The sequence below is a fragment of the Lepidochelys kempii genome, chromosome 6 (genome assembly GCF_965140285.1).
Source record: "Lepidochelys kempii isolate rLepKem1 chromosome 6, rLepKem1.hap1, whole genome shotgun sequence".
Taxonomy (NCBI): Eukaryota; Metazoa; Chordata; order Testudines; family Cheloniidae; genus Lepidochelys; species Lepidochelys kempii.
The window spans coordinates 45,921,438-45,937,594 of record NC_136385.1 but is presented as its reverse complement, the minus strand read 5'-3'; the positions used below and the strand labels follow the sequence as shown (position 1 = coordinate 45,937,594).

Here is a 16,157-nt window from a genome sequence, read left to right as displayed (position 1 = left end):
CATCTCTCGGAGCATCAAGCAGAAATGAGAAAAAAAATCAAGGGACTTAAGGCCATTATAACGAGGCCCAGGACAATAATGAAGTCTGGGTCAGACTGGGAAAACATGTCCATTCTATGACGAACTGGACCAAATCCTCAGAGTTTATTCTTCCAACTGGACCAACATGCTATTGGACAGTGTGGAGCCAGCTTGCATTGAATTGGGGAGCAAAGAGGGGAGAGTGATGGTTCTGCTAATGTGGGAGCAGGGCTCAGACCAGAAGATGCCCAAACTGATGCAAAACGCTCAGGTTAGAGAGACGATAGCAGGGCAGCAGCCAAGCTCATTCAGCAAAGGAACAGTGGCCTCTGTACCAAATATCCAACTTTTATTGTTACATGTATCAATGCATTCTGATGGACACCACTGCTATTAGAGTTCAGAAAAGGCATATATCAGAGGACAGAAATGTCCATCATCTTTCTGTTGGTTGAGTGAGTCCTCATATTCCCTCAGCCTTGCTCACCACCAACTTCACAGGCCAATCAGCTTCAGAGCTCCTCACAAAGTGAAAATGACCAGAGAGAGGATTTGGGAAAGAAGCCTGACTTACAAGTAAAATGGTTATGATTGGCTATGGCTGGATAACATACATTTTTGTAAAAGTTCATTTTTAAATGGTTTGTTCTACAATCAGATGTCCCGGGTTGTGGGCCAGCTCAAGGCTAGTACTCACTGCCAATATGTGTTCTGGTAGAAGCAGGTCTTCAGGGGAGATTTGAATGTGGAAGGGAAGGGATTTTCCGACCAGGAAAGATGTTCTGTGTCTAACTGCATGAGGAGGGTTGTGGGGGAAAGCACAGAGATGGTTGTGGGAGAAGATAACAGATACAGAAATCACCTCATCCATAACTGAGGTGAACAGTAGCACTACATCCTAGTTTGGGACAAGAAGGAAGGAAATGCCTCTGGATGGTTGAATTTTCCAAAATAAATTGTTGATAGATGATGGACTTGCTCAGATTGGAATTTAGCCACAGCACCAACATTAATGCCAATCTTTTGCTAAACATGTAATAGAAATTTTCATAATAAGCCTCAGTTTTTTCATTTCTCCTGACACACAGCATTCCCAGCATCACTGTCTTTAAAGAATGGATGCCTTGTTTTTAATATTTAATATGTATTTCATAACTAAAATTGAATCTGGCTTTTACCTCTCTCTCTGCAGTGCCTACCATACGCTGCTCTGGTCATCCAGGACTTAGTAAAATACAACTGACAGGCTAGGTACAGTCCTTGTTTTCTAAAGCTGGAGCAATGCAGTTTGATTTCCATGAGAAGTTAGGTTTTGTCCCCCCACAGCTGCTAGAAGTAGGATTCTGTCTCTATGCTTGTATTGGTGTAGGATTTTTCATGATGATTATAACCCGGTAAATGACTCTGGGTTTCATTGTTGAATCCATTGTGGATGGGCTCATCTGTCCCTGCCTTCTTTGCACCATCTTTACACAGATTGTTTTCAGAGTCCTCCTAAGAAATAGGAATAAAAATACAGAAGTTTGAAGAATAAGTGTGATTTGCCATATTTCAAACATGAAAACCAACCCTAGCAAATCATAGTTGGATTTATGCATCTAGTCCCTGTAAGAAGAGTTTGAAGTGTGATTCTACTCTGTAAAAAGAAAAGGAGTACTAGTGGTACCTTAGCGACTAACCAATTTATTTGAGCATAAGCTTTCGTGAGCTACAGCTCACTTCATTGGATGCAACACGAAAGCTATTGCTCAAATAAATTGGTTAGTCTCTAAGGTGCCAGAAGTACTCCTTTTCTTTTTGCGAATACAGACTAACACGGCTGCTACTCTGTACTCTGTAAAGTGACTCTTATCCATCACAGAGCTGCTCCCTGTGTGTGTTCAGGGTGACACAAAAAAGGCTTTGAAGTTAAGTGCCCAGATCTCACTGGATTTCAATGAGATTCAGGCACCTGAAACTTCCTGAGGCTCCTCTGAAAACCCCAGAAAGATATTCCTTTTGTGTGTGTTACAGGGCCAATACATTGCACCTGTGCAAACCCACTGAACAGAAAGGGACACTGAGAGCATAATCTGAAAATAATCCACAGGTGTGATCTACATGGGCTGAGAGAGTTTCCTAAAGAGTCTTTATTACACTTAGTGGTGCAAAAGAAGGGAAGAGCCATCTCAACTCTCAGAGCTCAGGTTGAGCTGGCAGTTAGGAAAAAAACATATTTATATAGCGTTTGCTTCCTCAGTGCCCTGAGTAATAATAATAATTTACTTATATATTCATTATCCCCATTTTACTGATGAGGAAATTGAGGCACTGACTGGTGAAGTCACTTGCCCAGGGTCACCCAGCAGGCCAGTGGCAGAACCAGGTCTCCTGAGCCCCAGGTCAGTGCTCTATCCACTAGGCCACAGAACCTCCCAAAGTACAGGGCAGCACTATGCTAGGAGGAGCATCAGGCTGGAATCATGACTGAGATAGTCACAAATCCTTCCCGCTGGCACCTGGGGGAAGGGGTGGATAATCTGTCTCAGATATTTACTGGGCATTTTGTCTGCTTTCCTCCTCCTGGAGGCTCAGCTTCACTGGCCAGTGTATTAGGAGGGTGGAACCAAGGTTCTGCCCCTCTTTTGCCTCCTTCCTACCCACCTGCTCCAAGACAGGGAAGGAGTAACAGCTGTGCAGTCTTTGGTCCCCATTGCCACCACCAGACCTGCATTCTGACCCAAGATTTTAGGAGTGTATGGGAGCCTTATTTCTGCATATAGCTCAGGAAAGCTCTATATAGGCCCAGCACAATATGGACCTCTTCAAACACATATATGACAGAATCCAATATACCATGTGGCTTTTACAGTCATTTTTCAGAACAGAAACAAAAGCAAGGAATTGACTTTACATCTTTTCCTCCATTGTGTCCTTTGGCTTGTTAATATTTAGCCCCAGTCCCAGACACTTTTAAAAGGTGTACTAATAAGTATCTAAAGCCTGAACCTGACCCCACTGAACTCAGTGGCAAAACTGATGTTAACTTCAGTGGGAGCAGAATCATGTCCTTAGAATGATGCTCTCCTCAACTTCCACATAAGACTGACACAAATGAGCAGATCATAGAAACTAGGTGGTCAGGTTTTCTTGTTCTATAAGAGGACAGATCATTTCTTTTGCTCTTATCCCAATTTTCATGTTTCTGCTGTAATTCCTGATATGTTTGCAAGAATGTAATATGAGCAAAAAAATTATCCATCATCTCAAAGGCAGTCCATGCTGCCTAATTCTCATTTCCTCCCCAGATCCTGAACCCCAATTCAGTTCTGATTGCATCTGAAGAATTCAAAACCACACAAGTACTCTTGCAGCTTCCCAGCACATGTTCTTCACAAACCTACAGTACTTTCATTTCTGAAATACTGCATTATGCAGTATGCATATTTTCCACTGGGTAAAAGGAATAAGAGTAACATTTCCAAAAATGCTCATTTTCAAAAGGCAATTTGTCTTAGGCAATTAAGGTTAGATTTTCAGAGGCATTTTGGCAACTAAAGATACAGAGAGGCACCTAGTGGGATTTTCAAAATGTCTTGGTGCCTAATTTCCATTGACATCAATGGGAGTTAGGCACCTCCTATTTCTAAAAATCTGGCTCCAGACACACAGGTGCTTTTACAAATCCCACTAGAGACCTATATGCACTTTTAGGCACCTAAATAGCTTTGAAAATCTGGCCTTAGGTGCCTATGTTTCAATGAAAGTCAATGGGACTTAAGCTCCTACATGCCTGAGCCACATTTGAAAATTGAACTTAAGCTCTTAAATCATGTAAATACTTTGAAAATATTACCCTAATTCTAATCTTTAGATATGTTTTTAAGACCTCATAGGAAGATTGGTGCCTGTCCATTTCTTCTGTATTTTTGTTTCTTTAAACATTAAATAATGCCTTGTTTGACCTCTCTTCTTGGCCTTTTGGCTAAGATTAAATTTCTGATATGCTCCCTGTTGATGTGTAAGAGATTATACCATGCATTACAAGGAGCATTGACTTCACATAACAGGGCTTCTTCCTCTCTAGATTCCGTGATCCTTCTGTACCTGGTAAATAGTGACATATTGTAACATGATTTGGGGCTAAATAATGAGCAAAATAAGGCTGATTTTTTTCAGTTCTGGTCTGATTTCCACTTAACTGTTTGTGGCCTTTTCTGCTGTATGCAGCAGGAATTTAGAATTTGATGTCTAAATCTGATCCGTTTGTCAAATACTTTGCACAGCATGCACTGAATAATACTGTCGTGTGCGGTTCTGTTATGAAATAGACTCACTTTTGTGCTGTCATGCTGCACGCCACACCAGCATAATGTTTTGCATTTTTCAGACCAAAAACAAAACAGGTTGCAGACAGGACGTATTAACAGTGGCTTCATGTCTTTTCCTTTAGCAGGGCCTGGAAAGAATAAAAATCGTTGTTAATGGTATGCTCCATGGACATCTAAGCAGAGAAAGGAGACACAAGACAACAGATGAAGCTAAGACAGGTAGTTATTCCATGGTCTGTGTGGTGGCTCACTTGTCATCTTTGCCCGGATGAATCTCAGCTGTCATGGTCTTAAGCAATTAATCCATCTGGCTGAGATAAATATCCACTTAGGGAGTTTGTATTGATCTCATCTAGGGCTGCATTGGGGAGAGGGTGTCAGATGAGCATCTCTGTTTATTATGTAAATATTGAGGAAGAGGTTAAATGCATTTACTTGCTTCATTTTGACTTTTTATTTTTGTTTCATTTTAAAATGAAAACTAGTTTGATCTCTCTAATAAAAACAGGAAGATAACAAGCTGAATGCTCAGCTGGGCCATACTCACATCAGAGCAGCTGAGAGGGTGGGGTAAGGTGGAGCTAAACCATTTTTCTGTCCCCTGATCTTAGGGCCACTGGAGGCTGAACTGCTCTGCAGTGTAACTTAGAGCAGGGTAAGCACTGCTTTAAATTCCTCCAGCTGCAGAGGTCCCATAGTTATGACAGTTTTAGACTCCCCTTTAGGGCAGTAAGTCTGTCTGCTATTGCTGTTTTTCAAACCTCCAGATCCATCCATAGTTAACATACCCAGAATTTCCTTGGGAAACCTCAGTGAATGGGAATCTACAAACCAGTTAGCCCAGGAGTGGGAAAACTGCGGGCTGGATCCGGCCCATCAGGGCTTTGGATCCAGCCTGCAGGATTGCCAGCCCCACACTGCTTCCAGAAGGAGCCAGCAGCATGTCCCTGCGGCCCCTAGGGGTGGGGAAGAGGGCTCCATGCGCGGCCCTCACCTGCAGGCACCGCCCCCTGCAGCTCCCATTGGCCAGCACAGGGAACTGAGGCCAGTGGGAGCTTTGGGGGTGGTATCCACAGGTGAGGGCAGAGCACGGAGCCCTTTGCCCACCACCCAGGGGCCAAGAGCCTGCCCTGGCCCTAGTGAGTGCTGCTGCCACCCCGGAGCAACTCAAAGTAAGCAGTGCCAGGCAGCAGCCCGCACCCCGAACCCTTCCTGCACTCCAACCCTTTGCCCTGAGCCCCCTCCCACACTCCTCCCTGCACCCCTGCCCTGAGCAGTCCCGCACCCCCTCCTGCACCCCAACCCCCTTTCCCTCAGCCCCTTCCTGCACACCACACCCCTTCCCGCCCCCTGCACTCCCTTCTGCACCCCAACCTCTTGCCCCAGCCCTACATTCATGGCCCTGCATGCAATTTCCCCACCCAGATGTGGCCCGCAGGCCAAAACATTTGCCCACCCCTGAGTTAGACTCAAGTGGCCCAGTTTTAGCTCCACTACTTTCCAATAAGTGTCTGGGTTTCGAGTTTGCACCCTTGTACATATCTGTAGAATTCTAAAACAATTGATTCTAGTCGAATCTTAATGCAAAAAACCTTTAATAAGTAACCAACCTGTTAAAAAGCTTATCAGAAGGCCTGCAATAATGCACCCTAAACAGCCCACAGCGCTGTAGTAAAGGTAGGACAAGGAATACCAAGTATCTGCCAGTTGAGGCCTATGGCAGCACAAGAAGAGAGGAAGAATATGTTAGCAATAATTGCCATTGACTTATAAATGTCTTTCTATGAAGGATAAAACTATATTGTCTCAGATAAAAAATCATTTAAAAAAAACCAGAAGTTTTAGAAGTAATAGACAGTTCTATACATAGATAACCGCATACACACATCAAGAACAGAACACATGTCCAGTATGGATAGAACTGCATTGGGTCCAGATAGTTCTAGCATTTTAACAAATAGTTTGCTTCTGGCTAATGGTCACTGCTAGAATTGTATGTGTCACAAAAATTGGTATTGTCAAGTGGCTTTATGCTTGTCACTCTCTCCTTTCCAAGTAATTATAAATGCAGATAATTTAAGGCCCAGTCCTGTAAGGTTCTGAGCCCTGGTTCTGCCTTTTGTTGGGTGCAGTTAGTTAATGCTAGATCCACAGTTACAGATCTTTCAGTCGTTTAACCAGCCCCTTATATTTTATTTATAACTTCCCTTCACACCTCTTCTATATTACAGATATACCCTAACATGCTTCTAGAATCACTCTAAGATGGAATTGACTTGTGCCTGCTCAGTTAATCTCTTAGTAATGCCTGGTTTGGCCTTTTCTTAACGCTAGCTATTGAGCTGTATGTATCTTGAAAGTGTTCCTCTTTAAAAGTTCCACAGAAGTCAATGGATAGCTTTCCCATTGACATCACTGGGAGTTCAACAGGACCCTAAGCAAGGTACAACATGGTAACTGAAGTGATACTAAAAAACTTTTCACAAGGTGGACCACATTATAGATCATCTTATGGACACCCTTCCCTGACACCTACAATTTCATAATCCAGGAACATCCCTGCAGCAATCTGATTATAAAACGGGATTGCCTGCAGTACCAGGGGACTTGACTCCATGACCCAGGAGGTCCCTACCTATCCCATGTTCTTAATTGTTTACATGGAAAGGTAATATTAGGGATGTATTTAGTGTATTTTCAACTTTCTTTCGTGTTATGTAGCAGCTGGAGGAGAACGTGCATCATGTGACCAACGAGCTGTCTGGAGATCATCAGCATGGCCTCAGACCCCTGAAGTGCCATGGAGCACAATTTGGGCAACTGTTGTAGCCCAGAGCTGATGTCATGCAGTAAGTACCTTTATAAAACAGAATATTAATTTCAAAAACTCACATTGTGACAAAACCGCACAAAAATCAATGGAAAATACCTGATTGGAGGGAGAGTAGGAGCCAATGTAGTTATCATCTCTGAGTTGTTAGCTAGAGTGCAGTTGGCTGTTGATAAGTGCAGAGGGCGGGCCTTTGAAGGCTGTGCTGGGTAAACAAAAGCTCCAATAGCAACCCAAAATGCTAAGGTGATCCCAGTCAATAGGCCTCCTGCAGCACCCTTAAATAAAGCAAGATATATTATTAGACAGAACTGAAATACATCACTGCACACATGAAATCAGGTGATAATGGCTTGGTCCTGCACTCGAAAACTCCCATTCGCTCCAAGGGTGCTGAATCCATCCTTATTTGGTAGAGTGGGTCAAAAATTGGGCTGGGGCATTGTTAGTAATTTTTTCTGTTATATTTTTTAATTGAAACTTGAAATTTTGTCACAAGTTTGAAGTCTGAAAAACGCTGACCTTTTCTGTTGTCAGACATGATAATGCAACAGAAGGGCAGAATTCAGATGAAAAGCCTGTTTTCCTGCGTGCTGCGCACTGAATGGATAAAACTAGCTTTTAAACCATGTGCTGAAAATTTACTCGGAAATGACCCTCTTTGCTCCCTGTAAAAACTAATATTCCCATGTGAAGCTCCTTCATAATGATTACACTTTTAAAGTGAACATTTTACCATGGTATAAATACCTTCCTGCAGTCCATTCTTCACTGCCTGTACTGAATAGATGTTAGCTTGAATTACCAATATAGCCAGATGGAATTATACTATTTTTGCCCGTTTACTGCTCTATTTTGTTTGGAGATTTAATTCAAATAGAGGATGGTTGCATTAGACAGTCGACATTTGCCACAAAGCGATATCTGAGCTACCAGAGTTATTTCCTATTCTAAATGCAGGGAACTATTCTCTACTCAGTGAGTGGTGGTAATTGGCAAATGAGGACTTTGTATCTGTGGCTGAAGTCGCAGGGCTTTATTCAGCCAAAATATAAATTAAGTAGATTTGACTGTAGAGGCTCCAGTAACACATTCTTCATGCTGGTTTAGAGTTATATGGCCCTTTCATACATGCACAGTCATCCCACATCTATTACTATGGAAACTCAGTTCTATAAATGATGTACCATGGACTGAACTGAATATTCTGTAATGGTAGAATCCACCCAGCATAGATGGTGCACACAAGGCCACTGGAGTCCCCATGCCAACCTATTCTCAGGAGGGTGCTGTTGGGTAAGCCAGGGGAGGAGCCACTGGATCCACATGTACCCAAATCTGAAGTGGCATTAGAACCCTCACATAGGAAGTGCTATGAGTCAGCAGTTGTTATTACAGCCTGTGAACAAAGAGTAGCTACACAAGGGCTACTTCATAGCCTGAAGCCCCATGGCCTTCACAGTGTGGGAGTGGGGAAGGTCTGAATTTTGTCAATAGTTTTCTGAACAAGCTCCAAAATGGAGGAGCGTTGATAAATGGGGGGTGGGGTAGGTTTGGACTAATCTCAAGTAAGAGGCCTCAAAGCAGGGCACAGAATCTGTGGGGTTGGGGCTGTCATTTTGTTCTGTGTTTGTATAGTACCTAGCACAATGGCATCCTCGTCCTTGACTAGGGCTCCTAGGTGCTACAGTATTTTTATTATTATTATATTTTATTATTTTATAATAATAATAATTAATAATAAAAGGAGGGATCATATAAATGAAGGACCAGCAAGCGGAAACTCACTGAGACAATGATCGTCACCTCTTACCTTCCAATTAGCACAAGGAAACACAGTTCCCAGTGTAAATAATCCTAGCATGGGCCCCCCACACATGCCGTGAATACTGAGTGAAGCCTGTTGAAACAACGCACAGGAGACATTTTTTAGGGCTAATCAATGTCACTTGATATATCCACAGTCTTATTCTTATCACACCTTTTTAATGTTCTCATTCTGATGCATGCAGAGCTCTGATTTCTGCTTTGTAACATTTTAATGGCAAATTATAAAATGCAAATTCCGTCAGTATATTGTTAAAGAAGAAACATTGTGATTGGTGTTTTACCTTTCCAATGATAAAGTTTTTGCAATGATTGCCCTTGTTATTTTTGTTACTGGTCACAGAAGTTAATTTAACACTAAGGTGGCAATGGCAATACTGGATATTAATATTAAGCTGGAACTGCATGTCAGAAAGGACTCAAACGTGCTCCGGTTTGCTTTGATTGTTTAGGATTGCACTCAACAAGCAGATTTCTTCACTCAGTGGATTATGTAAAGCACTCATCCTGTCAGGAGTGCTTACTATTATTATTATTTATAGTCTGTTTCTTTGTTATACAACACCATTTGTATTTCATAGAAAATATGATTTAATAGAAAAGAGAACAAACAGGGTACAAGATCAATTTTCTTTAGTTGTAGAGCTCAGTGAGTCTCTGGATATTTAAATACCTGGACAACTCCTCCCAGAAGTGATGCTGCCACAGCCATGGAAGTACACAGCACTCCAAATACTATACCTGAAAGAGATTAATGATTAATATTAGCAGCAGTTACAAGTGCATCAGTGATCAGTGGTATGGACTTCCTCAAATTGCTCTGCAGCTCCAAGATTGGTTTTATTGTTCTTTCCCATCATCTGAAAGATCAGGCAGAATGAAGGAATTTGCATTGTGGGCTTTGATGTGGGACCATATTTTACTGAACTATTCAACATCAGATCCTGTTATCTCTTTACCAAAGCAACATTAAATAGTTAGCATTAATTTAGAAATCCCGTCTCTGTGAAAAAATAGTCTTCTCCAGTGTTTTCAGTTGGTTCAGTTTTTGCATCTGACTGTATAATTGGTTTCAGTTCATCCTAGCCACTGTCCTATCTCATGCACTAGCATGGCAACGCTCTCACGCATTGCTCTGTGTGGCACTCACATGGGTGTTCTTCGTGAGGATGTTTAAAGTAACGGCAGCAGCAAAGCTAAAACTGAGGTCACAGGCAGACAAATGGACAGAGATGAAGGGTCTGAGTGTGATTGTGGTCTTACCCTATATATGAACTTAATGAAAATCTGTAGGAGAGCAGCAATATCCATATAAATATTCTAAAGATATTTTTTTAAAATTCAACACATTATTTAAAGGATGCACTGTCAGAAACTTGATTTTTTTTATATATCAACTATTTAAAAATATCAAGCTGACAGTGACCCTCTAAGAGAGATAAGGTGGACGAGGTAATAGCCTTTATTGGACCAAATTCTGTTGGTGAAAGAGACAAGCTTTCAAGCTACACCAAGCTCAAAAGCTGACCTGAAGAAGAGCTCTGTGTAAGCTTGACAGTTTGTCTCTTTCACCCACAGAAAATAAAATAAAAGATACTATGTCACCCACCTTATGTCTCTAATATCCTGAGACCAACACAGCTACAATAACACTGCATAGTGATCCTCTAAGACAGGCTAGAAATGATTTATAGCTGCCATTCTGTGGGTATCACTAATGAGTTTTCCTTGAGCTTCCCCAGTGCTTTCAACATTAAAACTTTATTAAACTTTTTTAAAGGAGTCTGAGACAGTCCCTTGTTCATACATATAAATGCAGGCTTTCATCCTACAAATAATTAAGCACATGTATAACTTTACTCATATAGCATGACGAAAATTCACATTAAGAGAACAACCCCCTCTGGCCTCAATCCTGTAAAGTTACACGAGTGCTAAAATTCGAGCACATGAGTAGTACCAGAGGCATCAATATTGAATACTCCACAAGAGTATTCACTTTTGTTCTCATAATGTGAATTTTTCATCATGCAACATGAAGCAAAAACTGAAAACTTCTAACACTGTAAGAGGCAGTATCTTAGAATCAGAGAATCATAGGACTGGAAGGGACGTTGAGAGGTCATCTAGTCCAGACCCCTGCACTCATGGCAGGACTAAGTATTATCTAGACTGTCCCTGACAGGTGTTTGTCCAACCTGCTCTTAAAAATCTCCAACGATGGAGATTCCACAACCTCCCTAGGCAATTTATTCCAGTGCTTAACCACCCTGACAGTTAGGAAGTTTTTCCTAATGTCCAACCCAAACCTCCATTGCTGCAATTTAGGCCCATTGTTTCTTCTCCTATCCTCAGAGGTTAAGAAGAACAATTCTTCTCCCTCCTCCTTGTAACAACCTTTTATGTCCTGGAAAACTGTTATGTCCCCTCTCAGTCTTCTCTTTTCCACACTCTTGAAGGACTGTGAGCAGAGAATAGGTTAGCAAGAAATTCAGCTTTATTAGGTTATTCAAAAACTCGATGCAATACTAAGTTCTGCATTTTACTTCAGAAAAAAAACAAGGGCGCTGCAGAAGTCATATACACCTATTTATTAAGTTACAGTCTTGGTTACTCCATATTTACTAACACCTTATTATAAGCTAGTGATATCAGGACCTCATTGCATAAATACCATGAGCATTCAAAAACTTCTATTTTGTGTTGATGTATAAAGAAACAAAGGGGTATTGACTAGAGAAGAAGGGTTAAAAAAATACTTTTGGCATTATGATAAATATGCATAAGTAGAAGATCCATCTACTGTACCTACATAAGCCTTTGCTGACCCAGGTGCTCATTTTTTCAGAGAGATTTGAAAAACGGTACTTGACAAAATCCTCAAATGTTACTGTTGCTAGAGCATTTATGCTTGCAGCCACAGTGCTGTAAAAACAAACATTTTAAAATAATATACAATTATGATCATATTAACAGAAATAACTCCCAAATAACATTATGCTGATCTAAAATGTGCTGGCCAAAATATTAACAGATGAATTATATTGTTTATGATCTACCTTGAACATTTCTTGAAAAGACTGGCTGACTGGCAATTATTTCTTTGTTTTATATATGAATAGTCATTAAGCTGTCATTCTGTGGGTATCACTTGATATAACTGATTAAATGACTGCAGAGTTTAAGCCCCACAACTGGGACTTATTGAGACTAGCAAAATCATGAGCACAAGCTCCTAGTCTCAGACTGGACCACTGAGAGATGAGGACATTAGAACCATTCCCATTCCTGCTGCAATCATGAGGGGCCTTTCACTTATGCCACTTTCGGTGCTCACTCAGAACAAGATAGAAGCACCTACTTAAGACACACGGTACCAAATCCTCCACTTGCCGAAACTGCATAGACCTTTTCCATGTTCTCAAAAAAGTCAAACAAGAACATCGCTATGTTAGACTCCAAAGGGCATGAAATAAATAGTGCTGGTACCATATTTTTCTGGAAAGCATCATAACTAATTAAGTCCAATTTGGCAAAATTCCCCAAAGAATGGTTCATTTCACGCTATCTAATACATCCATCTATTCTCAGACCATAATGCCCGCAACTATAATAGCTACTCCTTTCACATACTCTGTGCCAAATAAGAACCATAATTACTCAAGGCATAATTTTGACACCCTTGCTCATGCTGAGTAGGACTTTACTTAGCAAGTAATCCAGGGGAAATTGTTGTTATAGGTACAGCAGCACAAGTATGTTAGGTTCTTTATTCTTTCATCAGTTATACCCAGGCAAACCCATTGGTGTTAGCCTGCACAAAATAATTACTAAAATAATAATACAAATTAAAATCATATTCAGTTACATCTCCCTCCACAAATGCTATCATTCATTTCATTGTTGTATTGTATAGCACCAGTAATGTGCAGAGTGGTTGGTTCCACACTCAGTTAGACCCATGCTACCCTACTGAGGTCAATTTTCACAAAATAATGACTAAAATGACTTAAATACATGGTGGACATAGAAAATGTGTTTTGAGAGTTACTTTTACCAATGGATTTTTTCTTCAAGCTGGGGAAGAATTTGAGCTCGTAATAGGCAAAGACGTCACTGAGTTATCCTGGTGTAAATCCACTGACTTCAGTGGAGTTGCTCTGGATTCACACTACAACTGATCAGAATCTGTCCCAATGAGAGGTTTCAGAGTAACAGCCGTGTTAGTCTGTATTCGCAAAAAGAAAAGGAGTACTTGTGGCACCTTAGAGACTAACCAATTTATTTGAGCATGAGCTTTCGTGAAGTGAGCTGTAGCTCACGAAAGCTCATGCTCAAATAAATTGGTTAGTCTCTAAGGTGCCACAAGTACTCCTTTTCTTTTTGTTCCAATGAGGTTACTTGGGTGTAATTTACGCCTACAGGTAGGATAATTCACATCCTTTTCTTAAGGCACTACAATTAATTGAGTATACTTATTGTACATATGAGAATATCAGTTCTATTGGCTCACCTAATCCGAGACATGGAATGGAACTGGTTTCATATGAATCAAGACCATTGTGATCCTGACATGACTGTGCAGGGAACAGAAGCATGAATGTGGTAATTCTCAGATGGCTTTTATGAGTTTGAGTCTGTGGCAAGTCTGCCTGCTGCCAGTCTGGACTTCAACCTTCCATCTCTTTCTAACTTTCCTTTGAACACTGATGATGTAGTTACTACTGCCTACAAGCCAATTACTACTATCCAGTACTCAGCACAGCCTGAGGGAGAATTATTTCTCCAGACACATTTTTTTTCTACTTTGACAGTGTATTTATATAGTTTTCATAGTGGTTTTATGTTGAGCCAGACACACTGTTGTGGCCTCCATTTGGTTTCCTAATTGTACAATTGTACCAGTCAAGTCAAATAAAAGGGATTGAAATCTTCACAGCTGCATTAGCTCAGGAGGCCGAGCTTCATTTAAAGAGGACATTGATATTTCGCCGATCTTTCCGCTCCCTTGTTGGTGTTAATAATGTGGTTCTTGAATGCGTTTGAAGGGGATAGGAAAATGTAACTGCCAAAGCATACTCAGACTCTAGCATGAGTCTGATATAGAAAGACAAACCACTGCAGCATTTCTTAGCTGGGCCAAGTGAAAGAGAAATTCTGCTGCATTTTCATGTTCAGCATTTTGCTCAGGGTTTGGTTCTTTGATGAACTGTCAGTTTTGCCAACATTTGCATAGTCAAGGCAGTATGTGCAATGGCACATACTAGACAAAACACAATTTCAGACACAGACCTGAGGGTTCCGCTGAATGCACATGCAACAAATAGTCCGGGGAGTCCTGGCATTGTGGAAAATATGTCCATAACAAAATAAGGCATCAGCTAGGAGAAAACACACACACCGAACAAGAGAGGATGTTAACTGGGACATTTTCTGGACTCTGCAGATGCAGTCGCTACTTCTGACCACATTGCAATACAAAAGTGAGGAGTTCAACAGAAATCCTCATTCAGCCACCTCAATTCTAACTGAATTCAAATGATAAACCAAAAAAATAAATTAAAAAAAAAGAGAGAAGCCTTTAAGTCATACTGAACCAATACAAAAGTGAGGTAGTATTTGACTATGGCATAAATTAAAAACCTAAAATTCATACATGACACAGGAAAAATTAACAGCATTGTCATATTGTAGAGCCTGGTTCAGCAAGGCACCTGCCAGGATGTAGGCATATGAACAGTCCCATTGACTTTGCACATGCATAAGTGCCTTCTTGAATCAGGGTCTAATGGTTATCTTTTCATTTACACCATTAATCTGATTCTATACCTGATCAGGTGCTGAAATGAAACCAGCAGTCCAAGGATCGCAGTTCTTAAAATGGGCATACATCACCAAGCCTGAAAAGACTGCACACACTAGGATTACCCAGAGTCCCACTAAATTAAGGTACAGTGCACTGAAAAGAGAGAGAGCGAGAGACACCTTTTTATGTCTAATTCAACACAAATATGGCAAGGTCATTACTGGCTACCCAAGTTGTTCTCCTACATTTCAGAAACACCACTGAAAATAAATGATACCATCTCTTCATTTCTTGGCTTGTGTGAATGTTGATATTTTTGGGGAGCACCAATATTTTGAAAAAGTAAGGTATTCACTATATTTAAGGACAAATGTAAATGAGTGAAATGTTTTTGGTGCAGCTTCAAGAAGCAGATTTACAATGAACCACAATTCTGATGTTATAAGCCAAACTGACGAGAATCTCTCTATGGCCATCCTTACATATAAGCCTTTAAAAACTGATTTAATTTCTCAAGAGTTGTTGAAGTTATGCATTGAAGTCAGATGGGATATTATTTTGTACTGAATCTGGCCCATTTATAATTTCACCACATAAATGAATCTGTATTCCCCATCAGCAAATATTTGAGGTACACCTGGATGACAGCATTTCACTCTTGGGATTTTCTGTCTATAGTTTAGAAATGTTGTATTCCTGTGAGGTCTTACATAATCTGTATTGCATTTTGACATTGTCCTTCACTGACTTCCTAGCCATTGCCAAATCTAATTCAAAATTACACTCCTGAATTTCAAAACTCTCTAGGGATCCTGATACAAAAGACCTCTCTGACTTCTTAGCCATCTATCCTTCCCTCCTCCAGCCTTGGTCTCCCAAGACTCTTCACAGTCAGTGGTCACACTTTCACTTGGCCAGCCCCATCCCTCTGAACTCTCTCTCCACCTCCCACTGAGACACTGTGTTACCTTGTTTTTCCTTTTAATCATATCTTAAAACTTTATTTTCTTCCCAGCCCTTGAAGGAGCATTTTGAGATCACGTGTGTTAAGGAGACACAAAATGTATAAGAAAGTGGCAGTGAGTAACAACATAGACATGGTATTGTGTACAGCCCTGGATCCCCACCTGTGCTGTAATAGGTTTTCTGTCCCCAGGGTGAATTTGCATTGAATAACACTATGTTACTTTAAAGGAAAGTCTTCCCCCCCCACAACCCCCCGCTCCCCTTCTTGTTGAACAGATGGGATTTTAGGTCTCTATAAAAATATGCTGTCTTGATTGTATTACCATGTGTGTCATAGATAGGGATGCGTGAACTAATTTTGGACAAAATAAGAATCAATCTGAATCTGTGGCTGTTG

General features: G+C 40.8%; 1 protein-coding gene across 2 annotated transcripts in view; it reads right to left on the bottom strand.

The window, feature by feature from the left end:
* Positions 1–348: 348 nt before the first annotated feature.
* Positions 349–16,157, bottom strand: part of SLC5A12 (solute carrier family 5 member 12) — a 28,992-nt gene continuing 13,183 nt past the window's right edge. The window contains exons 7-15 of one of the 2 annotated variants that reach the window (XM_073347812.2): positions 14,818–14,947; positions 14,281–14,369; positions 11,801–11,913; positions 9,662–9,729; positions 8,975–9,061; positions 7,261–7,439; positions 5,942–6,045; positions 4,338–4,459; positions 349–1,515 (exon numbers count right to left, since the gene is read on the bottom strand). In XM_073347812.2, the coding sequence (XP_073203913.1) occupies positions 1,351–1,515; positions 4,338–4,459; positions 5,942–6,045; positions 7,261–7,439; positions 8,975–9,061; positions 9,662–9,729; positions 11,801–11,913; positions 14,281–14,369; positions 14,818–14,947 (1,057 nt within the window). In that variant the 3' untranslated portion in view covers positions 349–1,350. The remainder of the gene's footprint in view (positions 1,516–4,337; positions 4,460–5,941; positions 6,046–7,260; positions 7,440–8,974; positions 9,062–9,661; positions 9,730–11,800; positions 11,914–14,280; positions 14,370–14,817; positions 14,948–16,157) is intronic. The other variant, XM_073347813.2, reaches the window with a different exon arrangement.